Below are 27,894 nucleotides of genomic sequence, written 5' to 3'. Positions count from 1 at the left end.
GCGTCCTTCATGATTATGCATGATGTCATGACAAAAAGAAAGTCGAATGCTGTTTGCCGCCATGTCACGCTTTAACCGTTGATGGCGAAAAGAATGAACGTTTTCTCCACTTGAGATGACGGTAGGATTACTCTGGCAAGAAGAACATTCTGTTCATACAAGCCTTAACCCAGAATGGTGAACGCCGAGGACGAGGATATTCAAAGAGGTTCGTTTCGTTCGGTCATATTTTGTTTCCTCTACCTGTAACCTTATAGTTCTTTTTCTTGTCCGAAATCCTACAGAACTTTATTTCCTGATCGCGAAGTTCCTCTCCAAGGGCCCCTGTGTGCGTGCTGGATTGGTAAGTTCACCTTGCATGTGTTTATTCCGTTTAAATTTCGAACTAACGCGTTCCGCTTCTCACACAGGCATTGAAAGAGGAATTGGTCGAACATCGGGTAAGTACCCCTTTTCTCTAAAACCCGTTGGACATAGGTGCTGTTACACCTCTACGATAACATTATATATTTTACAGCAAAGTATGCTCTTCAGATGAACAGTTCTGACCCCAGCGAGGTAAGCAGACAATAGATTTTAATTCATGCCATGTTGATAGTTGATCCTTACCTGTATGTTCTCTCTTAGCTTTTGCGTCGTCGTGTGGATTGGAGGGGCGAAGAACATGACCAAACCTACGAGGAAACGGTACTCTTTTACCCCCATTTGCAGATCTTTTCAACTGAGCGATTTAGAGCTTTTTCTCGACTTGCGGCCTTTGAATTTTATTAGGGATTTTTAAGCGGGGAACAAAAATTTATTTTCCTGGCTTTGTGTGGGCGAAGCCCGACAAAAATTGGAGAAATTCATTTTCCGAGCGTATTTTCGACTGGCAAGCAGATTGTGTTTTTTGCTGCGTTCATTATGAAATTTAGTCTGTGTTTGACACCCAACAACTTATGCATACCAAGCCTTTGTCTATTCATATGGTAATCGGATATTTATGGTGTTTGTCACGAGCGAGCCAATCAGATCACAGAGCGTTGCGTGTCGGCTCAGTTTCCCATTGTATTGTAAATGGGAGATTGAAATTCCAGCTGTCACCACGACGTCTGAATAATATAAATGGAATTTCATTTCCGTCGCTTTGTGGCTGTTGATGCAATATCTCGCTCGTCACGTTACTTATGAAGACAGATTCGCTTATGCTCGTTCATGCAGTGTGCATTTCATTTCAATTTCAAAGTTACCGTCCTTATCGGACGAAAAAAAAAAAAAACGTAGTAAAGTTTCCCTGAACAATTTTATTTCGCTTTCCTCTATGCAAAAACAACACATTTTGCTTTCTTGTCGTGTAAAGAAGGCCTGGTTACTACCTCGCACGTACGCCATATTCTGTACGATATATATTTTGTGGTCTTGTGGTTTTGAAAGTATATTTTTTCCTGCGGCTTGAAATGTGTAGAAAATTTAGGGGAATCTATAAGGCATTAAAGGATCTGCCACCCCAACCTTTTACTTTCAATAGGTCACCGAAAATAACCATATACCAGATGATTTCTTACTGCGAATAGCTAATCGACTTGGACCTTTGGTCGAGCAATGTGTTCCGGGGAGTGTAGAGGGCTATCGTTCTTTACTTGGAGCCGGAAGGCAGAATTTGTTGCGGACATCCTCAGGTACTACGATGCGTATTTTGACTGCATGCAGCTGGATCATTAACTTGTTAATGTATGCCCTTCTTTGAAAAGCCGATCGAATATAATTATGCACGTGGAACATGTTGGAAGTGACCCCTTATATATTGAACCAGACTTGCAACCATAATCTAGGGCTAAAACAGTATTTTTATTAGTTTAAATGAACGATCTTAACAACAAACATTTTTGTGCAACCTTTTGCATGCTCATGATTATTTTCGTTTCATTGTTTGGGTTACTGATAAAATTCATGAAGCTTCATAAACACATACGCGTACAGCGGTAAATACTGAGTTCCAAGGACGGTATACACTGTATATGCTATGACAGTATCAGCTTAAATTTTTAAGAAAAAAAATTGTGAAGTTTCTTTTGATGGACAGGACCATTTCCTTGAGAGCATCACCCTAACTTGATCCAACCAACCTCAGACTCTCATTCCCTAACACTTCCTCTGTCAATACAACTTGAAATTTATCAATAAGAGTGAATCTACCAGACAAGGATAAGATAAAGTTAGTAAAAAATCTCTTCTAGGAAAAAAAGCACCATCAATTCCCAAAGTCTTTTAGTGCATTTATGACCTGCATTTCGTATAATTTTTTTTTTCTTTTTTACCAGAAACGAGCAAACCAAGTGTAAGTTCATTAGCTGTTTGCCATCATGGAGCACCATTATTGCCACCAGTAAAAAGAAAGATTCCAGGAAATATTGGTAGGATGTTTTACATATATAACTTTTCATGTGTATCTGATTTATAGCAGTAACAATGTGCTGTACATAGAAAAGGCTCCTTCAAATCAAGTGGAATGGCAACTGCTAAGAAAATGGTCTGTTAGTTGGTTCACTTTAGGCCCTTGGAGGGAGTTTAACCTATTTTTGTATTTTGCCTTAACGGACACATAATATATCTTGCCTTCATGTTCAGGGCTCGACACTAACTTTGCAAATTACTAGCCAAATGACTAGAGACAACTTAGATGTTACAACAATTTCAGTTTGTTTACTAGCCAAACAGGTTAGTAGAAATAAAAAACCACCAGCCAAAACTGAATTTCTACTAGTCTGTGGCTACCATTAGTGTCAAGCCCTGATGTTTCTGAGTTATCTGTCCGAGTTTTTCTATGTTGTTATCATTACTCTTCTGCCTTCTTTCAGAAGACCCCTGAAGTTAGCCATTTAGTCAGAAATGATACCCACACTATTTCTTTTCATGGTTTCTTAGGTCATGTGTTATGCAGCAGAGAGATTAGTGGAACATCCAGTATCAGAAATGTGGCACAACCAAATCTTTACACAAAAATATCTATGGTATGGGATTTTACTCCAGAAAACCACAAAAGAATACTAAGACTCCATGTTAGTAATATCTGTTCATGAATTTTTTTGTGTCCTATAGCATCGCAGAATTCTCGGTCATCTTTCTGCTGTATATTGTGTGCTCTTTGACAGAAGTGGTGAATGCATTGTTACGGTAAGTTATTTTTCAAATAGGTTTAACGTATACATACTTTGTTGGAAACAAACTAAAGATTGAATATAAGCAATGTTGTCGCATTCCCGATGCTGCAGACACATGGTGTTGTGCACCAGAGTTCGCCAGTATAACCACAGTGTTAAACTTTAGACAAGTAGCAGTATCAAACTCTTTATTCACTTAAGCTGGCAGTCTTTGTACAGCACAGGCGGTAAAAACTATAGAACGGATACGTGAAGGTTCAATATAAGGAAAACCGAAAGGCTACGAATAAACGAATAGGGCGAAACTAGAGATGATAAAAATGAGGAATATTACAAGCGTAACTTACATCGGATCTTGACTCCGGGGTAGAGAACTCCTTAACTCCATTTGGCTCCGAAATGATTTCGCTACAATGACTCTTTGCAACTGAACTACGTGCTAATAGAAGGTGAATTTAGTTCTTACACTTTGACGTAGGGGAAATAGAAATGAACAACGCTTTGTGTAGCTAACTTCGAGCCGATATTCACTAGTCATGGAGTAGAAATCAAACAAAGCATGCTAACAAATTTAATAGAAAGTGATTGAAAGTTTCTTAGTGTCTTTGTGCTATAAAATGGAAGAGTTACATAAGTAAAAAGATTAGAGTTCATATCCGTAAACGTGACAAATGTGAAAACCCCTCAAACAAGTTCATTCTCCCAGTTTTTAAGAAAAAATATTCTCTACTTTGCTTGCTCCTCAGCCAGAGAAAAATACCACTTGGAGTTGCAAATATCTTTTTTACAACAGTTAATGTTTTTGTCTTTAGTACTTAGGAGACATCATCATTTGATTATTACTGACAAATGAAGCTGCTGGTGATGAAAGGAATTTGTTCATAATTGGTTGTTCTTGCAGGGTGCTGATGACAGCTTGGTAAAAATTTGGTCTAGTGAAGATGGTAGACTTCTAGCCACTTTGAGAGGACATCAGGCCGAGATATCTGACATTGCAATTAGCTATGAAAACAACCTTGTTGCAGCTGGAAGTTGTGATAAGGTATTGTCCAGTTATTATTATTATTATTTATTTTTTTTTTTGTTAAGGGGACTAATTGCAGCACCATTGAATTCAGGGATGTAGCTAAAGTTTTTAACAGGTGGAAATGTAGCAAGATAGGCGGGTACTTGGGCTGAAGGTCCACTCTGGAGTGCCTTTGGCACACTATAGGGGGGTTCGGGGGCATGCCCCCCCTGGGAAATTTTGAAAATACACACTCTCAGAGATGCATTTTCCTTGATTTTGGGAGCAAAATCAAGGGCATTCATTATGTCGCATACATGAGTTACAAATACCACTGGCCATTGAGCGTGCAGAATGGACAATGCGATGCAAATGATGTGATCGTCATACTAAATGGAGTGTTTACAATCCTTTCAGTTCAGGTGAGACAGCAATGAAGGTGTAAACAAATGAAATAAATAAATAACAATCTTCTGGCAACATTTAAAAACGTTTTGGAGAAAGAAGTAGCGCTTTACAGCCAGAAATATCACGTTCACAGCCGGGTAATTTTCCTGGCTTCTGGCTATTATCTGCATCCCTGTAAATTGGCCTGTATGCTGTATGTGTACATGATATTGGTTAACCCTTTCACTACTAGATCTCTCTAGTGATTCTCCATTGTGTCTTCATACAGTTCTTATGATTTCAGCTTGGAGAATTTGGTGTTGGTCAATAAATAATCCCCTTATTGACATTTTTCTTTATTCTCATCACCTGTCTGCTTGACAAGTGAGAAATTCTGTTTTGTTTACTCAGATCTCACTAAAGATTCCCCACGGTGTTTGTCAGACAATTTTTATTATGTTAGCTTGGAGAATGTGGTGTTGTATCAACTTCTAATCCCCTATAGCTAAATGACCTTTTTCCTTATTCTGGTCACTTGTCTGCTTAATATTGCATTGATATTATATGGCTTTGTCTCACAAGGACTGGGAACTACCAAATACATGAATTCAATTGCCTGAACTCAATATTGAAAGCGGTCTAGATTTTCCCTTCTAGACCAGCATCTAGACTGGTCTAGAAAAAAAAGGTACAAAGAATATAAAAAATTGGCATATGACACAGCCATATAATAAACATCTTAATAACAGAGTTAGGTCGATCTGTATGGGAGAATCTTGACCTTGGTCGCTGGTACAGACCACTGCATTCAGTCTGTACTGGCGACCTCAGTCAAGATTCTCCCATACAGACCTCCCACTTGGTTAATTAGAACTAAATATTGTGTAACAAGAAATTCCAGCTTGGTCACTTCTGGCAGTTAAAGTGTTAGGGCACTTTGAGGTAGTGACTGTAGATGGAATTGTCTCGTGAACTACACTGAATTTTAATCTATAGTATTTTTTTTAGCAAGTTTTGTGTTTTTATTTTACAGTTTTACATGAGTAACACGAGAGAAGCACGTTTCAAGTATATTTTCAACCCACTAAGTAATGTTTTTCAACTCTTTCAGGTGATTCGGGTGTGGTCTTTAAAATCCACAGTTCCAATAGCAGTGCTCCAGGGACATACAGGCATGATTACTTCACTTCAGGTAAGGGGCTTGAAAAGGATTTTTGCTTATGGAATGATGCAAAATGTATTCTGTAACAATGATTTGTTTGTAATTTTAATTTTTTCTCAGGCACACAGTTCTATTATTAATACCACAATATTTTTCCATCCACAGTTTTGCCCTTCACCATTAAATGAATCAAGGTATTTAAATTTTGTTGTTACCTTTCTTTTTTTAGTTTGTTTATTTTTTAATTTGAAAAGTCTTAAATTTAAAGTAAGGCTTTATGCTTCATTTAGTTATCTTGCCATTTAAGTTTCTTAAAAAAAATTGCCTCTATCTAAATTGAAAGAAGACATACTCTGACGAATTGTAAATCTACAGTGCTATAGTTCGAATCACAACAGCTGTGATTGCCCTGGTATACTACGTATATACTGTATGTATTTATAAATATATGTTTTTTTTTTTTTGTCATAGATATCTGGTGTCCACTGGTGGAGATGGAACAGTCTGCTTTTGGAAATGGGATTTAGCTTCCTTATCATTTGAGTGAGTGTTGAAAACAGTGCTGCATGCATGTACTCTGTAGTACAAACAGGTCTGGTAAAGTCTTCATGTTGTCTTGAAGTAGCCAAGGTTCACATGTCAGATCCATGCACAGATCATTTTTTTTTATTAATTAGTCAAGTTTTAACTTCCTTGTTCTTTGTCTCAAAGCTCGAAGCCTATTAGATTTATTGAGAAGTCACGACCTGGTACACAAATGGTGTGTTCCTCATTCAGTCCAGGTAACACCACACAAATTCCTCTTAGTTAGTGTACCTAACCAAGGCTGTGCTCTAAGAAAAATTGAAGGGAGCCCAGTGTTCTGAAACTGTGAAATCCAGGGTGCCCAGCATAATTATGCTTTTTATGAAAAAAAACTAAAATTCCTGAGTCACCCAAGAGCAAAAGTGAGGCGCCAGGAGCCACCAGAAAACTGCTAAACCACAGCCCTGCTAACATATGAATTTTCTGCTGCACCATTGAATAACAATGTGGATTGTGGAGTTCATGAGGCATATTGAGGGTAGCAAAAAGAGTAACCAGCATCCAAATTCTCCATACAATATCACCCCTGAATCATTCATCAGGGTCTCAAGAATTAAAGAAATGATCACCAACTTAAGAATCTCATGTACACAACATGTAAATGTATTAATTATTTTCATTTGTTTTTAGTTCCATATCTCTAAGATGCACATGAACATGCAGTGGTATCTCCAGAGTGAAATTTGTTGTTGTTGTTTTTTTTTTTTGTTTGTTTGTTGTAGGAGGAACATTCTTAGTGTCAGGAAGTACAGATCATATTATACGAATTTATCAAATGACTCCAGGACCACCGGAGAGAATTGCTGAGTTAGATTTTCACAATGTGAGTTTTGATTTTTCACTCAATATTTCTTGTCATGTCTTGAAATCAGTTTTGGATTGATTCAACTTTGATTTTTGAACATACATGTTTCTTCTTTAGGATCATGTGGATAGTATTGAATTTAGTCATAAGGGAGACAGGTTTGTGTTCTATGTTGTGTTGTGATTACCCCTAGAAAAACAGCAGGCTTAAATTTACCCATAGTTACTGTTTTAGCTTTAAGTTCTTTAGCAAAAGGTCTCTAAAAAGAGTCCCTTAGAATACAATTCAGTAAATTTCCAATCCTAGGCTAAGTGAAAAACTCCTCCTTCGAAATGGCACGTCATCTTTTTTTGTAATAAGATTCTGTTTAAATATCAGTCAAAACAATGATACACCACGTAGCTCCTTTCTACTATATAAATATTCATTATATGATTATAAATCACCTAATGAATCTCCAAAACTACAAATGAATAAAGGCTGATAGTTTCTAAAGAAACTGTTTGGGGCTGCGTCGGTGGGGGTAACGAAATAATTTGGATATATCAACAAAGTTGAAATGGTAAATTGGCCACCGTAACGATTACAAAAGCTGATGATTTGAGCGTTAGCCCTTTGTCGGAGCGACGACGAAGGGCTAACACTCGAAATGTCAGCTTTTGTAATCGTTACGGTGGCCAATTTACCATTTCAACTTTGTTGATAGATCCAAATTATCTGCAAAAACTACTACTTTGAATCTACCGTACTTTGAAGAGATAGGCAAATGCATGTTAGATATCACCATGACCCACAGAGTATCAACGTAGACAGTGAAACAAATGTGAGATGTTATATGTCTTTTACAGATTTCTCAGTGGATCAAGAGATGGCACTGCTAGGATATGGTATTTTCACAGATCTACATGGAAGCACATCTTGGTTGATGTCAGTAAGAGACTTCCAAAGTATGTGCACATTGAACTCTTTACTTCCAAATCTATCTGTTTCATCCTCCAGAATGACTCTGCATCTCAGCTGTTGCCCTTACATGCAGGGCTCAACACTAACGGTAGCCCACTAGCCACAGACTAGTAGAAATTCACTTTTGGCTGGTGGTTTTCAATTTCAACTAGCCAGTTTGGCTAGTAAACAGACTGAAATTGTTGTAACATCTAAAAACATCTAAGATGTCAGTTTAGCCATTTGGCTAGTAAGTTGAAAAGTTGGTGTTGAGCCCTTACATATGGGGCAACTGGTAAGCTTGACATTTTACAGTGTTATCTCATGTACCGTATTTATTCACTTATAAGGTGCACCATTTTTTACGAGAAAATATGCTTGTTTGATCAAAATCTGCTTAAAACTTGGGGTGCGTCTTGTAACGGAGTATTTCCACACAACAAAATCTTAAGATCACAATTTTAGCAGAGTTTACAGTTACAAAGACATGAAAAGAACACTAACTGTTGGTCATTAATATTTTTAGATCTGGTGGTTCTAAAAAGAACTGGGGTGGCTCTGAAAGAACTGTTTCTTATATGGCCTCTGTCAAATGACCACGAAACTAATCCCACACGAGCAGGGCTTTTTGGTCTGAGATGTAGCAAAGATTGCGTATAATCCAATCCTTTTTTCCTGTGAATTAAAAAGGAATACTGCTTTTAGAACACTGATCAACTTCAAAAGATCAACAACAAAAGCAACATTTACTGCAAAAGCAAACAAATGGAAATTTGCATACATTCTTAACAGCATGTGCTCAGTAACATGATATCCATGGCTACAAGACAATCATTTGAACCAACGTTTCAAATTCCTAGAATCGTTTGTGTCACTTGCTCGAAAAGTTCTGTCTCTGAATAAACAATGTGGAGATAAAATCTACCTTTTTTGTCCATCCAGCTTTTCTGTGCACTGAAACTTGCATCCTCTGTGGCATGTTGACATTCAGCTGTCGAACTGGGAGTTTTTCGCCATTTGCTTTCACCGCCAGAGCAACTGTGAAACTTTTTCAGATTCATCACACCTTTTAATAACTCTCAACCTTTTGGTGTGTTTTATAACCAAATATTTTCACAAAACTTTCCATTTGGGAAGTTGCCTTGACTTAGTTGCCAAGTTTGGGATGCGTCTTATAACCTAGTGCGTCTTATAACTGAATAACTACGGTATCTTGAAAAGTAAGATTGTCTAGGTTTCTAAGAGCCAAAAGAAGGCAAAATTGGGGAGTGGCTCTGTAGGTTTTTCTTCTTGTTACTCAAACCATAAGATGTTCTCTAGAAGATACTGGTTTATACAGGTGGATTGTAAAACTTGGTACCTATATACACACAGGGTTCTTGCTAAAGTTTTTCATAGGAGGTAAAAAATAAGAAATAGCAGGTAACTTTGTTACCTTTCTCCATGCTGGGATGTGCAGGCTGTGTAGGCCCCCACCGGGGTCTAGGGGTAGGTTTTCCATGTGGGGACGCCATGTTGTCAACCGTGACATTTCTCAATTAATGCTGGGACTTTTTACATCTTATTTTGAATGGAGAACATGGTGGAGGTCATTTCACAAGGTAACTGCAAGGGACAAATTTGGTCAAAAAAGCAGGATTTCTTTATTTACATATGGTGTATTTTCAAACCAGTAACATGTGATAGATATCTACACAACATTGGTTGGAAGGAGAAAGGAGATATTTTTCCCAAAAAATTAAAAAGATCGTTGGATAACTTCATTAAATATTTCAGTTGCTGGTCTCAGTGTAATAGCCAGTAACATTTACTTGAACAGCCGGTAAAAATAACCGGTTACCGGCTCTTAACAAGAACCCTGTATATAATGATGTAATTAGGACTTTTTGTCGTAAAGCATTGTCCACCCACTTCTTATCCTGGGGAAAACTCTAAATAAAATTAATACTTTTTGAATGAGTGGATTACTGTCAATAGATTTTGTAATTTAATTGGCTCTTGTTGATATGTTACATTTCACCTTCACAGTTCATCACCAATAGAAGAGTCCGTTAGAGCTCTGAAGCCAAGGGTTACTATGGTGAGACTAAATAAACTTTTAACATCAGTCTGCATATTCTCCATACTGTTCTCTATACATTTCCTAAGGTGCTGACAAGGAGAATTTGTTTAACAATGGAACAATTTTGAAATACATGATTGTATGCTTTACAAAATGATTTATATGATGACATGTAGGGAGTTCAGGAATGCAGAAACTGCTGATCCATTATTTTCCTTACCTTTGATTTATAATGGTAATTGAACTGAGTGGAGTGCAATTTGGGCTGAAATCATAAGTATGATTTCAGACCACAATTGCATGACATGAGGTTCAATTACCACTTTATTACATCCATTTTGAAATTGCCCAAATACAGGACTTGGTCAATTCAATTATTTTATTGATGCAGTACTGAGCTGGTTTTTAAATAAAAAGCGGAACCGGAAACGCCTTTACACCTTATTTTGTATGCAAAACAAAAGACTTTGACATCATGTCAAAAACTCAGTCAAGTGTAAAATGTCACGATTTAGGGTGAAAATGGTGCAATTCATGAATAAATTGCACCAATTAGAGCCAATCAGATTACAGGGACCACCAGTGATTTCAAAATGGATGTAATAAAATTTGTTATTTGATAATCACTCTGAGGAATGTTCAATTCTTTGCTGCATTAGGTTGGGTGGGATCTATGGGATCAGCATGTGATTACAGCTGTCAATGACAATACACTGAAAGTGTGGGAAGCAGCTACTGGAAATCTGTCCCTTGTACTCTGTGTAAGTATTAGTATTGATAAGAACAGGAATCCACAATGGCGCCATCATTTGAGGGTACTGTAAGGTACAGAAATGCTAGAGATAGATTTCAACTTCAATTAAGCCCCATCGTTCAATTCAAATGAAAACCCAATCTGAGGTAAAAAGTAAACCAATGTCATCATTTGGTGTCCCAAAATCATTAATTGGTCCTCAGAAAAAAAAAAAACTTGAGTTGCCAAAAGAAAATGATGGCAAAATGCTTCAGACCACTGCACACGGGTCACCTAATTTGGGACAAGAAATGTCACCAAAATCTTCCCTTTTTCCAACATGTGGCTTCATAGCTTATTTGGTAGTAGCCTCCAAGTAGTGTCTTGAAGCCAGCAATTTAAATCTGTCCAAAGCCTGAATATATTTTTTAAGCTTTTTTTTTTTTTAATTGTTTACATGCAAGTTGCAGCTCATTCTTGTTTGACAATTTTTGTAATTGCCTGAATGGTAGCTTAGAGCCTCAGGTATTTTTACTGAGGCTGAAGTGTCTTCTCTGTATTGGAGCCCCTGACTTTCATATGTATGCCTTCCCTGTTAGTAAAAACAATTCCTCAGGGAAAAAACATGTGCATCAACACTTTCTGTTCCTTTTATGTCCCTCTCAGGTACACTGTGGGTTTGGTTTTGAGTATGAATTAAACTAAATGATATCAAATTAACTTCTCCAGGGACATCAAGATGAAGTGTTTGTCTTAGAGGCTCACCCAACAGACCCTCATGTTCTTCTTAGTGCAGGTGAAACATGCTAAACTGAAGTCAAAATAAGAGCTGATAAACTTGTTTAAAGCCTGAAAACAGCAGTCTATTTGAAAAAAAGGATTCTCACAGTCAGGCCAAATCATTTGAAGCAGTGGTTGTATTGATTGGAGAGTGGGAATGACATAGCAGTGAAAGCACTCACATCCCACTGCTGTTGCCCAGGTTCAATTCCCAACCTGTCACTCCGACAAAGGGCTAACGCTCGAAACGTCAGCTTTTTTAATCGTTACGGTAGCCAATTTACCATTTCAACTTTGTTGATATATTCAAATTATTTCGTTACTCCCACCAACGCAGCCCCAAACAGTTTCTTTCGAAACTATCAGCCTTTATTCATTCTGTCCCATGTGGGTTAAGTTTGTTGTTGGTTCTTGTCCTTACTCAGAGGATCCTCCCTCCACAAAAACCTTCATTCCAAATTCCAATTTGACCAAGAAACAGTGGACATGAACAGTCACCTTACTGAATGTCCACTGCTAAATTCTCAGTATTCATACTATTCCATGGTATTGTCAGTTTGATCTTTCCCTATATTATGAGGAAATTACTTATTAAAAACTCTGAAACTGGCCATATTATCAGAGAGTGAAGCACACATCGAAGGCAAACAACCAGATGGATTTTACATCTCTCGCCTGCTTTTTTTGTCCTTGGCCCTTGGAATCCACAGTTTTGATACCATACTCAACAGTTCTTCTGTAACGGCTCAGGGCTAATTTTTGTTTTTGGCAGGTCATGATGGATATGTTATTTTGTGGGACCTCAGAACTGGAGTTAAAATCACAAGTTTCTACAATTCAGTGAGTACACTTATCCTTTGATTAAGCCTTGGACCGTCAACATTTCTGTTAAGTAATTCTCACTTCTAGTTACAATCATTATGGTAATTATCTTTTGAATTAGTTAATTAAAGGTAATTTGGTGTTATTTTATGGTAGAACCCTCCAGCTGCCAGAAAAATTATTGTGTCTGTTCTCTTTATTTGTTTTAACTGATAACAAGAAGAAACTGGTAGTAACAATTCTTAATAAACTGATTAAAAGGGTATGTGTATGTATAAAAGACCAGATCACATTCACAACTACAAGAATACCTACTTGTAGATTAACAATATTATTTTGTGCTCTTTCCTTTCAGCTTGAAGGTCAGGGCCATGGGGCTGTGTTTGATTGCAAGTTTTCACCAGACGGTCTCAAATTCGCCTCAACAGACAGTCACGGCCATCTGTGTATCTTTGGTTATGGTTCAAGTGATCGTTACAGCGAGGTATTACAATGAGGAACTGAGTTCTAAGCTCTCATGTGAGCTCTTATAAGTAAACCCAGCCTGCTTGCACGGCCATATCTTGAGTCTGTACTTAATCCGGCTTTTGGTACATTTTCTTGGCCCCAAGCTTGGATTTGCAGCTCTACTTGAGGGCAATTCAGGTGGTTTTTGTGCGTATGCCTTTTCTTAGGCACATTGTTTGTCTCATTGCAGGTTCCGAGTGAACAATTTTTCCACACAGACTACAGACCACTTATACGGGATTCTAACAACTATGTCCTTGATGAACAGGTATGCACCTGCCTTTTGCTAAACATGAAACAAACTGAGCAAATTCCGCGCAAAAAGAGTATAATGTATCACATGTATCTGAGAATGCAAAGAGCATTTACAAATTGGAATTATGTCCCTGAAATCTTTTGAACAGTCCTTGCACTTTTCATCCCAAAATTGATAAAAATTTATCATGGGACATACTTATACACCTATGAATAGTAAATATTCAGATGGACGTGTTGGCCAAATTGTCAGCGTGCCTGATTTTGAATCGAAAATTCAAAGACTGAGCCCAGGAGAGTGGATGTGTGGTTGTTACCTTTACGGTGTGACCTCAACCATGACTTTGAATGTGTTTGTTTTGCAGACCCAGACAGACCCGCATCTCATGCCTCCTCCATTTCTGGTCGATGTAGACGGCAATCCTCATCCACTGCACTTTCAGCGTCTGGTGCCAGGTCATGGTAGCAATGTCCGCGACCCACCCAGGCCTGCCCCCCAGCCCCCTCCCACGCCACGGGAAGATCTTCCTCCGCTTCTGGCCGAGATTGAAGCTGCTGAAGCGCAGGAAAGGCAAATATTTCCAGGTTTGTTAAGCTGCTTTTTCATTCTTTCTCGCAATTAGATCATGTTATCTTTATTTCTGAAAGAATGTGGTGGTCTTAACTCTTTCCACCTTAACATCAGTATGTATATTCTCCATACTGTTCTCTATACATTTCCTAAGGTGCTGACAAGGAGAATTTGTTTAACAATCAAGAGCTTCTTTAGTTGGTGATCATTCGTGATTTGGGGGTTATAATGTAGGGAGAAATTAGACGCTAGTCACTTGAAGCGGTCGAATGGTTAATGGATTGTGTTGAAGTTGGTCTTAAATTTTTTCTGCCTTTTTTTAGCAGCTCTTCATTCTCCTCCACCTCAAGGCCAGGGAGTTGTTCCTCCCCTCCAAAGCCCTGGAGGAAGCCGTAACTATGGCATGCGTCAGATGGGTGACGTGGAAGGAGTCCGGCTGGTTCATGGTAACGTGCCTGTGATTCAGGACGTGTCCGAGTCGGACACCGCTGCGTGGAGAAATAGACGGATTGTACCTGATAGGAAACCAAGCATCGCCAAGTACGTGTTTAAAGAACATTATAATCGAGTATCGTAAAACCACAATCGAAAGTAATATCACCTGGGTGGCCAATCAGAACAAAGTGAAATTCAAACTCAAGTCGCTATTGGCTGAACATAGTTTTGAATCTGATTAGTCGAAAGGGTGGCGTGAGTTTTTTTGGACCAATCCCAAAAGAGGCAAAGCTATGCGATCTCGAATTTGTTTTTGAAACTCTACTTCATACTTTGCAGAAAATTGTGCCATCTCGGTCCATGTATTCCTTTTTATTTGAAGATTTGTCACAGTCCTTAATTATCGTTTGATATGTAGGAGCGATGTTGAGAGACGGCTGTTACTGGGAAGAGAAGAAATGTTGAACTATCTTAGAGAGAAAAAGAGACGAGCCTTGCCCTCCACGTCCAAGAGAGTAAGTAGTTTGTTGATTGATGTGACTCGTGTGGCGCGAGATTTGTCTTCAGAGGAACTGTCTGGCTGTGTTAAGTGACAGTTTAGCGACTTAACTATTTTAACTCTTAAGTTTACCAGCTTTTGTTTGATTGAGGGTCTTTTCAAATGGTTTGCAGTTATTTAGCACTGAGTCTTTTCCTTCCCTTGTTCATTCCGCAGGTGACTGTTCATGTGCCAGAACCACGGGTTGTTGAAGAAAGATCTCAACAAGCTGCTCGCCGCACCTCAAATCGGCGGAATGCCGGGCAGAGCTCCCGCGGAACGAGGAGACAAACTTACTCCACCAGAGCTACAGCCTCTATGGACGTAGAGGAATCAGCGGAAGAGGAGGCAGCAGCTACGCCTAGTGATACTGAAGAAGACGACGAGGAAGATGAATGGTCTGAGAGTAGCAGGTATGTAGAAACAAGGTTCCAGCTCTATCACAGTGCAGGGTTTGCGTGTCAGAGAAGTCACTATGGGGTCCAGGACTGGTGGGTGACTTCGGTATTTTTCCAATGATTTTTTACTGTTTACCAACAGTGAATCAAGTGAATACTCGGATTGGACTGAAGAAGTTGGCCTTCGAACACAGCAGCAGACTGAGAACCGCCGTCCAAGGTGAATAGTTTTATTCTTGTAGAGAAAATAATTTCCAGAATCTTCTTTGTTATAAAATGTTTTTCTGTGTGTTTGTGTGTGATTAGTGGTACCCTACCGTGTGCAGCGGCTACACACGGTAGTGCAGGCGAAAAAGGAAACCTTTGCCATCGTTCCCCACAAAGTTTTTCGTATCGAAAAAAAATTTGGGGGGTTGATTACGTCTCTTTTTTTTTTTTTCGGATTTATTGTATGAAAGGTGCTAGATCGCCGTCTCTACATCTTCAAAACTATGCTGAGCCTTAAGTTTGTGAGTTCTTCAAAGACGATTCGCGTTAACCCTTAAAGTGACCGCCATCTAATTTCTCCTCACAGTCTCACCTCTGAATCAAACGTTTAGGTCACGAGAATGGCGGAAATGATCACTTTCTAAAGAAGCTCTTGAATATTTGACAATTTCTCTTATCCGAAATCATGTTATGCTTAGATAATTTCAGATATGGTGAATTGTCTCTTGTAATTCAACAGTTTAAGTCAAAGCTTAAGACACATCTATTCAAGCTGGCTTACAGTTTGTTTTGATATTTTGTCGTTTATCATTTTAATATTTGTAGTTAATAATGTTGTAAAGCGCTTTAGAATATTTTATAATTTTAGCGCTTTAGAAATGTAAATTATTATTATTATTATTAACAGGCGGGTGTGTAGAGTACTGAGTACATCAGAAGAAGAAGGGACTGAGGCGGCTCAGCCAGGTCCCAGCTCTCCTCAGCGGCAACCCAAGGTTAAAAAAGAAAGTAAAAAGGCCAAGAAACCTGCCAAGAAAAAGAGAGTAAGTTGAGCTTTTGTGTGAAGTTTGTTTGGTGTTTTCTTTATCATGTGTAAATTGTTCTTAAAAGTCGTTTCTCTATTCCACAATGAAATCTTAACAGGTTTGTTTGAAAAAAAAAAAAAACCAAACAAACAAACAACGTGTGCAAGTAGGTTGCAGGGCTTGACGCTAACGGTAGCCCACTAGCCACAGACTAGTAGAAATTCAATTATGGGTAGTGGTTTTCAATTTCCACAAGCCAGTTTGACTAGTAAACAGACTGAAATTCTTGTAACATCTAAAAACACCGAAGATGTCACTAGCCGCTTGACTAGTAAGTTAAAAAGTTAGTGTCGAGCCCTGGGTTGTCAGAATTTTTAATTAAAACGTAGGAACTTGGTGTCATTTATTTGTGTTCTGTCTGTTTTCAGTCGACCAAAAAACCTAAAGTAGATGAAGTGCAAGAGTTACTCAGCATATATCAGCCACCAGACTGGTTGATCTGCACTGTCACACGCATCTCGCCGTACGTTCCTCAGATTGGTGACGAGGTAAAGTAAAACGTCTTTGTTTGTCTGTTGGAGACGTTTTTGTCCGGATAGGTGTTTTCTCACGCGTAGTCTGTTTTATGCTTTCAATGGTTTGTGTTGTTTCTTTTTAACTGTTCGTTGATTCTAACGTAATGAACCGTAGACTTACCAGCTAGCGTTCAGCAAATTGGAGAGTTAAGTTGCGCAAAATCGTTGGGACGCGCGTGTTTCCTCGACTTCGTATGCCATTCCCAACATTCAATGGTCGGTGGAGGGTGTCTGACGGACAAGTGAGTTGAGGCTTAACTTCCTATTGGGGGGGACTCAAACGCAAGTTGAAGTTAAGCTGCCCTTTTATTTTTTTCCTTTGGTGCTTCATATAAATTTAACATCAAAGTTTACTTCAAAATGCCAAAACATGGGTTGCTGAACCGATTATAATACATAATACTCACGGTTGCCGACTCCCAACACTCGCGCAGATGCCCAGTGTTTGCGCACAGCACAGCGAGACCCTTGTGCTTGCGCAGAAATTCTCAACCATTGCGCGCGCAGATTCCTATCACTTTCATTCTCATAACCAACAGTAAACGATCGCCCTCGCAACACTCGCACGCATTTGTCCGAACGCTTTCTTCGAATACGCAAAGAACTGTTGTGTACTTGATGTTTGCACATTCACTAACGATTTTAAAATCGTCAAGTATTTCTCCGCTCCGAACCGTATTTTTCTTCTCTGTTTTCAGGTGTATTATATGCGTCAAGGCCATGAACTGTACGTAAAGGAAGTGATGGCGCTGAAGTGTTACGAGGTCAATCCAAAGAAGCAATGTTTCTACAAACTTAGATTAAAGGTAAGTTGAATTAGCCGTCTTTATCGTGTTTAGACGTTTCGATGTTCTTGTCTTCACAGCAATCGTTTTGTCTCTTATTTCGTAGGCTGAAGAGCTGTGTCGCATTGTAAGCTTGCACTACTCAGCTGGTCCACCAACTCTCTGCTGCTTGAAACTAGGTGACGTATGCGCTGTTGGTTTTGTTACAAATACATTCCCTTCTGTTTAAGCTGCTTCAACACTTGCCAGTTTTCCTTTAGAAGTGCAATTATTAATAAAACAGATTTCGTCAAATAAATTGTATTTTGAATATCCCATTTACTCTTTCACGATGTCTCTCACAAGTGTCCTTGTCAAGTTCTCTAAATTAGGAATTTTCGTCCAGGACAACTTTTTCGTCGACACTTCTCTTCGGGTTTGGACCAGGAGATATGCTAGGGAAAAAAAAGTTTCTCATAATTTTCCATTAAACGTCTTGTGGAAAACTCGACACCTTAACAATGCATTCATGGCTTTAGTTGCCTTAACGAGAAATACTTTTAGAGTTCAATCAGTGAATTACTTGTTCACCTTAAATTGCAGCTCTGATAAATCCAGAGACAGGCAACAGCACAGGAGCGACTTTCACCGTCAAGTAAGTGAATAGCACATATTGATTGGTTTATTGTACGGTATGTTGAATGACATGTTCTGTACACTCCTCACGAACTCATGATTGACAACGAGCTTTTTTGCTAAAATATTCAATTTTTCGCCTCTTTACCCAGATATCACGACGTCCCAGATGTGTTAGACTTCCTTGTATTACGGCAAGCGTATGACGCGTCAATAAACCAAAACTGGAGACCTGGTATGTTAAATCAGCGTAATTTTAAGCGATGAAGACTTTTCTCCACTTTACGAAGTACAGTCTGCCGCGCCCATCCTCTAGCCGTGGGCGTGTGTCATTGTATCAATACGATTTTACCCTAATACCTAAAACTTGCTTTACCCCGATATCGCTATCCACTTTTAATGGCCCTCAGGTGTGTTTTTCAACGTTACTAAGACAAGATTGGGGAAAATCCCGCCTTTTTCAAGAACATTTTCGGAAATTATCACTTTGTTGTCCCCACTTTCACCACAGTCTGGCCCCGAACCGTAAAATTATCCTTCAAAGCCATTGTATTCATAAAGTCGATCCGGTTCCCTGTGAATTCAATCCTCTCCCAGACCAAAACTCACTGAGCTTTATACCGGCACATTACAGAGAAGAGTGTTTGTAAACCTTAGTCTTCAGAGTGGGCAATTTAAACGATGGGAAAAAATACACCAAGGCGTTAAACCTGTCGAGTCAACGGGTTTTGAACGCGTTTTAGTGTTCGCGCTTCTTCAACCAGTACCTGGGAGTGCCCGGGGCCTCTGGGAGGCTCTCCGAGTGGTTATTGTACTATTATGTACCTTACCCTTTACCAGCAAGATTACGGCAGAGTCATGCCATGTTGTTGTGTGCCTCTTCCTGAGGGCTTGCAAGATGAACCTTACTGGCATTTGTTTGAGACTTAACTCCTTATCTATAGAGTGGAGTTACGTTATAGGACAATGCTACATTCTGTTTGTGGAGGGTTTTTCTACGATGCTTTGTCAACCCACTTTGAGCGTTCTGTTTTGAACTTAAACTTTCGAGTACAGGGTACTAGAAAAACCGTTGCATGTGTTGTTGAAGTCTGTCTGTATGGCGCTTTTGAGATTTAGTCGAGATCTTCGAGACACGTGATTTGCCATCCTTGGTAATTTTCATGGTTCTTAGCTGTACCTGCTCCTTGTACTTTCAATCATTTGGATCTCTATCATTTTTTATATGTCAATGTTGGAGCCCACTTTTTTGCACGCCTCACTCCCAGAGTCACGCGTTGCGCGCTAACATCAACTTTTTTTTTTCCACTAATTTTTTTGACTCGCGCGACGGACCTCGCCGAAGAGTGGACCATTCGTAGTGTAATGTTCAGGTGATATAAGAGTGGTGTACTCCTAAACCTCTCTCCTATATTGTAGCAGATAGATAAAACAAGAATTAGGGTGTGTTTTAAATGGTCTTTGTCATTTCATCAGGTGATATAAGAGTGGTGTACTCCTAAACCTCTCTCATATATTTTAGCAGATAGATCAAACAAGAATTAGGGTGTGTTTTAAATGGTCTTTGTCATTTAATCAGGTGATATAAGAGTGGTGTACTCCCAAAACATCTCTCATATATTTTAGCAGATAGATCAAACAAGAATTAGGGTGTGTTTTAAATGGTCTTTGTCATTTCATCAGGTGATATAAGAGTGGTGTACTCCTAAACCTCTCTCATATATTTTAGCAGATAGATCAAACAAGAATTAGGGTGTGTTTTAAATGGTCTTTGTCATTTCATCAGGTGATATAAGAGTGGTGTACTCCTAAACCTCTCTCATATATTTTAGCAGAGAGATCAAACAAGAATTAGGGTGTGTTTTAAATGGTCTTTGTCATTTCATCAGGTGATATAAGAGTGGTGTACTCCTAAACCTCTCTCATATATTTTAGCAGAGAGATCAAACAAGAATTAGGGTGTATTTTAAATGATCTTTGTCATTTCGTCTTGTTCTTTTAGGAAATCGTTTTCGTAGTGTCATTGACGAGACGTGGTGGGCGGGCGAGATCACGGATAGAAGTCCTTTCCAAACCGACTTCCCAGACTCTCACTTTCAGTGCTTCACTGTCAGGTTGGAGAAAACAACTGTGTAGTAATTTAAACGATATAGCTTTGTTAGGGAAACGAATAGCAATAGAACATAAACCCTTATCTTTGGAGTCCTAGAAAGGATCTGTTTCACTTAGACTGAATTACTATACTTTACAGTCTTCTGTATCGGTGTCTTCAGAGATGTCTTCATTCTATCAAAGGAAGTCCCTTTTGCGGAGGTAGCTACATTCGGTGACAAAAAAGTCGACACTTTTCCAGATAGAGCGCAGTATTCCTGAAATCAGACTCGCTGTTTTATCCCCACGCTTTTACTTGACTCCAGTGAGTGGATATCAATTTGTGTACGAACCGAAGATTAGATTAACGACTTACATTATGACCTATGAACTTTTTCAGATGGGATACAGGAGAGGTCGAACGAATGAGCCCCTGGGACCTTCAGCCTGTCACTGAACATGGTATGTACTCAGTGATGTCCCTTTTCACGGCAGGTCGACTTAACTTTTCGCTAGGTCAGCACCAATTTTCACCTCTGGCTGAGGAGGTGCACAGGGAGATTAAAAGAGTCTTTCTCACAAATCCCTTGCATTTTCTGTAGAATCTTGAATATCAAAACAAAATGGAAGCAAGCTTTCTTCCACGTGTAGACAAAAACTCCATTTCATTTCCTCTAATTTTTTTTGCTTTTATTTCTTTCAGATCCCGGCAACCCAGACCTTTCCGCCGACGCCTCAGGAGCAGCAACTAGTAACATACCGCTAACCGATGAAGATCGGCTGTCGCTGGCGTATGACCCGGATGAAGAGTCCGAGTGGCTTGGTGAAGGGCGGGAGACCATGTCTCAGAGACTAGTTACGGGTCTGGAAGCGCTGAGTCAGCTGAATTTCGCAGGGCCATTTGTTTACCCGGTGGATGTACAACAGTATCCAGATTACTGGTCTGTAGTGCCATACCCTACCGACTTGAATACTATTCGGGAGAAGCTCTGGAACAAGTATTACAGGTGAGTCTTGTATTGTTGGTTTGTCGTGTGATCAGAATGTATCTTCTCCTTACAAATTCAATGTATTCTCCGGCAACAGGTGATGAGAATGAACAACTTTATCAGCTCTAAGGCGTTATTTTGAAACAACTCCGAATTATCTGAACTAATAAGCAACGAAATGTAGTGCAGCTATCAGAGAGAATTACCTATCTGCCCTTGGGTGTGTGTGTGAGGTGGGTTAGGGTTAGGATTTGCGAGGGAGGACTTACAAAGATCTTCCGTGGTTTTTCGATTGGTAAGCGAGGCCTTATCTTTATGAAACTTGTTCAAACAGAAAGTGGAATATGGCACCGAGAAGATTAAAAAAGGCGCGCATAATTTATGTATATACAAAGTAAATTTTTTGTATGTTTATAGTTACGACGTTAGAAACACATCGTTTCCTCCCAAAGGCGGAAGTAAAAAAGTCAGCGAGTTTAAAGCGGAGGGTTGCATCATTCAGATCAATATCTGGACAACTGCGCACCCATCCCTCTCTTAACTCAACGTTAACTGTGAGTTGTGGCAGTTGACTCTTGTTGAGCTAAGGGAGGGGTGGGTACGTAGTCGCTCAAAAACCGACATTGATCCGAGTGATGCAACTTGTTCATCAGCGCGAAAGAAGGAATTACAACCTAAACTGGTTGATAGTGCTACCATTTTAACAACAGCTTGACTTGAAGGATTAGTATTTATTTCTTTATGTTCCTAGGCGAGTTACTGCACTTCTTTGGGAAGTAAAACAATTGGAAAGAAACGCACGTCTTTACAATGAAGAAGAAAGTCAGATTGTTAGAAATTCTACGAAACTTGTGTCTGTGTTGAACGCGTTTATAAGGTGAGTATCGCTCAAATGTCTGTCTAGTTTGAATTTTAATTCAGTTCTGCTATCTACTCTCTACCCCTAAATATTACCGGCTACTATTTCGAAAACGACTTGATTTTAAAAGGCTTGTCTTAACGAGCTATACCAGCAGGGATTCTAGCTTTTCGTAAGGAAACAACCGCAAAACACGGTAAGAATCACAGAAACAACAGCATCAGTGGTTGACTTAAGTTAATGCTCACTGATTTAGCTGACCAGATCAATATCATGAATGCCCCAGAGCGTTCTCGAGGGCTGTCCCTCTTTGACTGGTGATTCCCACAACCAAACCCATCCTCCACCCAACTTTGCTTATATTCTTCTTCGAAATCGGAAGAACTTCTCGAAAATAAAAATCAGGCCCCAGGATAAGCCTTTTAATAGAGTTTTCGTGTTTTAACTTAATAGGGACTCCACGTGCAATGATATACTTTCACTTTGTGAAGACGAAGAAGGAATCGAGGACGTCGAGGTTTGAGATTTGTATAAATGTTGACGGTTTTTCTGGTTTGATCCAGCAGCTGTCGTTTAAGAGATGCATATTGAACATTTCCTTGCTCTCAAGTTGCTTGTTCTTTTCTCAGTGGAAAGATATTTTACACAAGGTAGATTTCTTCGTTTCTTTCGTTTGTGGCTGTCGTCTAGCTTGTCTTTCCTTCAATGTCCTCCAGTGCGGATATATGAATGCCACCATGCAATTTCTTTCTCAGAGCAAGTTCGAAAAATTCTCTGTCATTTTCGAAAGTAATCTGGAAATGATGTTTAATTTTGCTTTACTTCGCCCTGTACTTAGTCAACTCATATCACCCACCAAACCAAACAGTCGCAAATTGAAATAAATCGCAGCTTAGCCCATTGTTTCCCCTCTATTCTGCTTTGTTGTTGTTATTACTTTGGGTTTGGTTGGCAACACTTAGTAGAAGAACGCTCTAAAATAGAAGCCCCCACCTTTGTTTGCTTCCCAGGTTCAGGTTGAAAATATGTCCGAAGAGTCAGCAGGAGACGGTGAAACTTCACAGGTACTGAAAACAACCGCTGATGTTACTATAGCTTGTAGTGCAGGTTTGTCAGGGGTGTACGAATTCAGCTGTCGTCATCGGATCGCGATGTTTCACAAAGCCTTAATTTTTTACTTAGGGATGGAGAGGGGTAGTGTCAGGCACCCTCTTGCTTATGGCACAATCCCCTAAGTAAAAATCTGTTCCCCTCTCCAACTTCCTACTGCTCTAACGTCCAACATGACGCTCACATTTTCACGGAGAACTACTAGCTTCGCGCATGCGTGCCATCAATAGGTTAGTACTGTGGGTAATGCTCGCTTCCTTGCACGTCGTCGTTTTCTTTTTTTCTTGCTTTGTGCCTCCTGGTTTTTGATTCCCAAAGGTTAATTGCCGTATATTTTTGTTTTATCTCTTCCTAAGGATTCTACTGTGCCAGGTTCTCGGAAAAGAAAACGAGTGAGTGTAACTTTTGCAATAGTTTTTTCGGTTGTAGTAAGTGTTATAATGTCAAGCGCTCGCTTGAAATGAGAATAATCACAATGGAATTTTAATAAGAAAACTTTCTTTTGCCGTAGGAATCATCCGGCTCCGAAAGTCGTAATAAAATTATCAAGAGAGAGCAGGCCCCTCCCGTTGAGGTGAGTTTGTTGTTAACTTAGCCTTGCTTTATGAGCAATTGTGTATGGCTCACATTTCCTTATTTGTTGCGATTTGTTGCTCTAAGATTTCTCATATCCTGGTCACATAATGGACGAGTAAAATGAATTGGAGCAGATAAAGAGGACATAGATCCGCCCATTCATAGTCCGCTTGGTTTCTTTTTTCGATTCATTCGATGCACCTCCCCCCCCCCTCCCCCCCCTCCCGCTTATACTCTGTTAGCTTATAAATTGACAATATCTCCGCCCAAACTAATTCGCGAAAAACACTCTGCTCATGCAGAGAAAGGCTGCTGTAGAGTTCCGCCATCGCAATATATGCGACTCTCTCCTAGGCTCCAAGATTCCCTGAAATGCATTTGTCTCAGGTTTACCTCCTTTTAACTCTTCATGGAGTTGTTTTAGAGGACAATGCTTCGGTGAAGTCTTTGATAATACGCATGAAAATATTTTAGTGGACGCCGGATTTTGTTTTTGTGTGGTGCCTACTCTAAAAAGATGGAAACTTCGTCTGTACTGTGCTGGTGTTAACGCTGATGTGGACTCACATAAAATTTGCCTAGCAAACGTTGACTCAGTACTGTTGTCTGAGAGCTTTTCAGTTACTAATCACGCATTTTCTTTGATTCCAGCCGTGGATGCAGTCTGCGCATGAGCTGTTAGACTTCTTGGTGTCTCGTGAAGATGCCACGCCTTTCCGACACCCGGTAGATCTGAATGATTTCCCGGTGAGTTTTCTTGTGAACCGAGGGTGTTGAAGGGTAAGAAAGGACTCCTTTCTGGAGAAGAGTGGGGAAAAAGGAGGGAACATGGACTCACCTTTAACTGATTTTGTGTGTGTGTTGTCAAACGAATGTTTTTTTACTCTTTTAGTGACAAGGGTATTTTATGTACCTGAAATTAGCCCCCGTTTCTCGTTCAACCCTAAACAACACCCGCTTGATTGAAAGGCGTCAATATTTACTTTTTGTGTTAGGACTATACCGAGGTGGTGGCCGAACCGATGGATTTCAGCACCGTTTATCGCCGATTAGAAGACAACTTGTACAACGACCCGGAGACTTTCGTCCGAGATGTGCGCTTGATTTTCTCGAATTCAAGAGCATACAACACCATGCCGCGTTCACGGGTAAGGCGATTTTATCTGGCTTGTCTAAAAAGTAGGTGACGCTAGTGGCGCGAATAAAATTAGTCCTGACAACTTGTGATACGCAGTGTGCAGAATGGAAAGATAGCATGTCATCAACCTGATAGATTTAGCGGTTTAATTTTACCATTTAATCGTCCAACAGTCAGAGAGGAAGGGAAGAGAACCACCCCAGAAATTGATGTTATTCGCAGAATTGAAGTTTATTGCGCCATCTTTCGGTATAATAATAGGGGACTTTTAGCAAACCACGACGGCTATGGCAACGAGAACGTGGAAAAACAATAGATCTCATTGGCAGAACAATAGCCCAGCACGTGCGTTTTAAAACTTTGTACATTGCTTAGCCGTCCTTTGCGAAACAACAACGTGAAATCACCAAAATTTGCGTCGTCTTCGAAGCGAAACCGCGGCGGCAAATTATTTAATTTTATGCGTTATGTTGAGTTTGAGGTCTGGCGCCCTATGAGACGGTAAACACCTGCAGCCATTTTCGAAATTCTAACTAAAAGTAAAACTCATTTTTAATCGGCGTCTTCCGTGGCGTTGCCCGTCCTGACTACTTAAAGTCCCTATTACTCTGTTGGAAAGCGCCACATGGTATTGACCCGTGATAATCATGTTTAAGTTTCCACGATTTGTTTTGCCTTTAAATCGTGGGAGTGAATTACTTATTTCTCCGTTTCGATGCCCTCATTGTGGGATTGGATTATTCAAGTCGAATGTTGTTATCACACCATGTGACCCTCCAGATCCTTATTCCTTTTTTTCCCTTCTTTTCTTTCATACATCATTTGTGAAATAGATCAGAGAATTTGTTGTCATATCAAGTTAGTACCCGTATGATGGTATACCTTCCAGACCCATGCGCTATAGTTAGGGAAAGTTTCATGATAATCTGCCTTTTTTTTTAGATCTATGGAATGACTATTCGTTTGGCTGCCATGTTTGAGGATCGTGTGGACAGCGTGTTGAGAGACTGGTACGAGGCTGCGTCAGGCGGTGCCCGTCGTACCAGGTTAAGGACCATGCGGTTGCTAGGATCACAAGCACCGAATACCAATAGTGTGTCACGAAATCGTGCATCTCATTCTGGACACCAGGCTGCCTCCGGCGCAGCACATTACTCAGGCGTTAATTCCGGCGTAGATTCTCTAAGCGCGCGAGAGAGTAGAACTCGTTCCACGGGCACGCGTGCATCTTTTACGTCAGATTCAGAACATAGAAACGGCTTCGGTCATGCCATTCCTTCAAGGACAGAAACCCGAACTAGCTCTCGGGTTAGCTCTCAATCCCGACATGAACGAGACAACAATAGTGTTTTTGATGATGCAGGAAGTGGGCGACAGACTAGATCAACTAGGTCAAGTGCACGGCGTGAGCTGGTTATGCGTTTTCCTGCTTCAAGGATACAACAAAATAGACATGAGGAGACTGTTTCGAATGGGCCGCCTGGGAGTAGGTATTCAACGCGCAGAAGCACGTCCTTAGCACGGGGTTCTTCTAGCGTAAACGGAGAAGAGAGTGACGAAGAAGAAGAAGGTGGAGACGAAGAGGAAGAGGGTAGCGACGAAGAAGAAGAACAGGGTGAAGGAAGCGATGAAGAAGGAGGAGATGAAGAGCAAGACGAGGAAGAAGACGAGGAGGAGGAGGAGGACGAAGACGATGAAGAAGAAGAGGAGGATGACGAAGAAGAAGAAGACAGTGACGACAGCACTGTGCAGTCACGACAGCAAACCCGTCGAAAGGCAGCGCGACCTACTCATCGGCCCACAGTGACAATGCGGCCAAATTCTAATCGCTCTGCTAAGACTGGTGCATCCCGCTCAGACAACCGAAAATCGAATGCGAGTTCCTCACGTAGGACTAGCGACGCGTCGCAAAGAAACGAAACTCCTGCGCCGTCGCGACGAAGTTTGCGGAGAAATTCGTCTGCGCGTCGCGTACATTACAACGAAAATGACTCGGACAGCGGAAGTGATTCGCCTGGAAACGAAATCATTGGAGTTTCCAGTCGTGGTAGGGTGAGGAAACCGGCTATAAGAATGCAGGATTATGTCGAGTAGGCATTTCTTCAATTTTCAATTGGGGTTCGAACGTCGTCTAGTGTACGCGATGATTGTTATGTCCATAGAATTTACTTGGACGACGAGCAGAAGGAAGTTGTGTGTTGACTTATCGACCACTTACTTGCACGGTTGTTGTATGTTATGTTGCGAAGGAAAAATTCACAACTTGTCCATCTGAGGGGAAGGGATTAAACGGATGAGGGATTCAAGTAGCAGCTCGTCAAAATGGCAAAACAGAACACACTGTGGTATTGCGGTAAGAGGGAATTTTCAACTCTCTTGTCCTGCCAGTCTTACGCAAAGATACTGAGTGATTCGAGGTAACAAATGGAATAGATACTTAGTTAATTTTTGACGCGAATAAATATTAAAAGTCACCATTCTTTTCGCAAATGGAAGAAATATTGAACCTGGATGTTTTTGTATTTTTATATCCATGAGTGCATCGTTTCGATCCGATTTAAGAACAATACGTTTCATTGTGAAGGATAGAATTTAATTAGATCTCTTCCTCAACATACAGCCATCTAAGAACTTCACTTCTTTAACTTTCCAATGCTCTATAGTCTGTTTACGTGATCTAAACTTGTTTATGATATTTCTTTCTGCTTGTGTTTACAGTACTAAAGGGAATACTTGAATAATATATAATTATTGTCATTATATATTCGCCATCCATTCGTTTTATACTTGACTTTTTCGCGTTTCTTGTGCGCTTATCTATTAGAGGTTAAGACATTCTTTTTCTTTAATTATTTTCGTGCTTTTTATATGGTATTAAGTTTCGCGCTTTTGTAAGAGACCCAAGCGCGCGATGAACTTTATTCGAATTTTTTCTTGCAGCGTTTGTTGCTTCGCATTAACAGCCATTTTGGTCACATTTGGTAATAAAATAAACGTAATTCTACAAGGCTCAAA

General features: G+C 40.0%; 1 protein-coding gene across 2 annotated transcripts; it reads left to right on the top strand.

Annotated features, from left to right (window-relative positions):
- Nucleotides 1-30: 30 nt before the first annotated feature.
- LOC111333577 (PH-interacting protein) lies at nt 31-27,894 on the top strand. 2 transcript variants are annotated; one of them, XM_022939184.2, is made up of 44 exons: nt 31-208; nt 285-343; nt 411-440; nt 628-687; nt 1,508-1,658; nt 2,301-2,393; nt 2,905-2,990; nt 3,079-3,153; nt 4,042-4,182; nt 5,645-5,725; nt 5,861-5,889; nt 6,167-6,238; nt 6,407-6,477; nt 7,003-7,103; nt 7,203-7,243; nt 7,934-8,032; nt 10,056-10,107; nt 10,749-10,850; nt 11,552-11,618; nt 12,375-12,442; nt 12,780-12,908; nt 13,122-13,199; nt 13,552-13,771; nt 14,081-14,297; nt 14,611-14,707; nt 14,908-15,143; nt 15,271-15,348; nt 16,024-16,159; nt 16,570-16,689; nt 17,415-17,522; nt 17,608-17,680; nt 18,084-18,135; nt 18,269-18,351; nt 20,119-20,230; nt 20,608-20,669; nt 20,911-21,214; nt 21,948-22,073; nt 22,509-22,572; nt 23,066-23,119; nt 23,522-23,557; nt 23,677-23,739; nt 24,393-24,488; nt 24,737-24,889; nt 25,822-27,894. In XM_022939184.2, exons 1-44 carry the CDS (start codon nt 175-177, stop codon nt 26,971-26,973), a joined length of 5,361 nt encoding a protein of 1,786 aa, XP_022794919.2. In that variant the 5' UTR covers nt 31-174; the 3' UTR covers nt 26,974-27,894. The 2 variants fall into 2 exon arrangements, with proteins under 2 accessions (XP_022794919.2, XP_088585840.1); XM_088729714.1 differs by having other exon boundaries at nt 14,084-14,297; nt 25,822-27,123.

This window comes from Stylophora pistillata, chromosome 8 (assembly GCF_964205215.1).
Source record: "Stylophora pistillata chromosome 8, jaStyPist1.2, whole genome shotgun sequence".
NCBI classification, from domain to species: Eukaryota; Metazoa; Cnidaria; class Anthozoa; order Scleractinia; family Pocilloporidae; genus Stylophora; species Stylophora pistillata.
The sequence above is the reverse complement of the archived record's forward strand: the minus strand, read 5'-3'. Positions and strand labels throughout refer to the sequence as shown.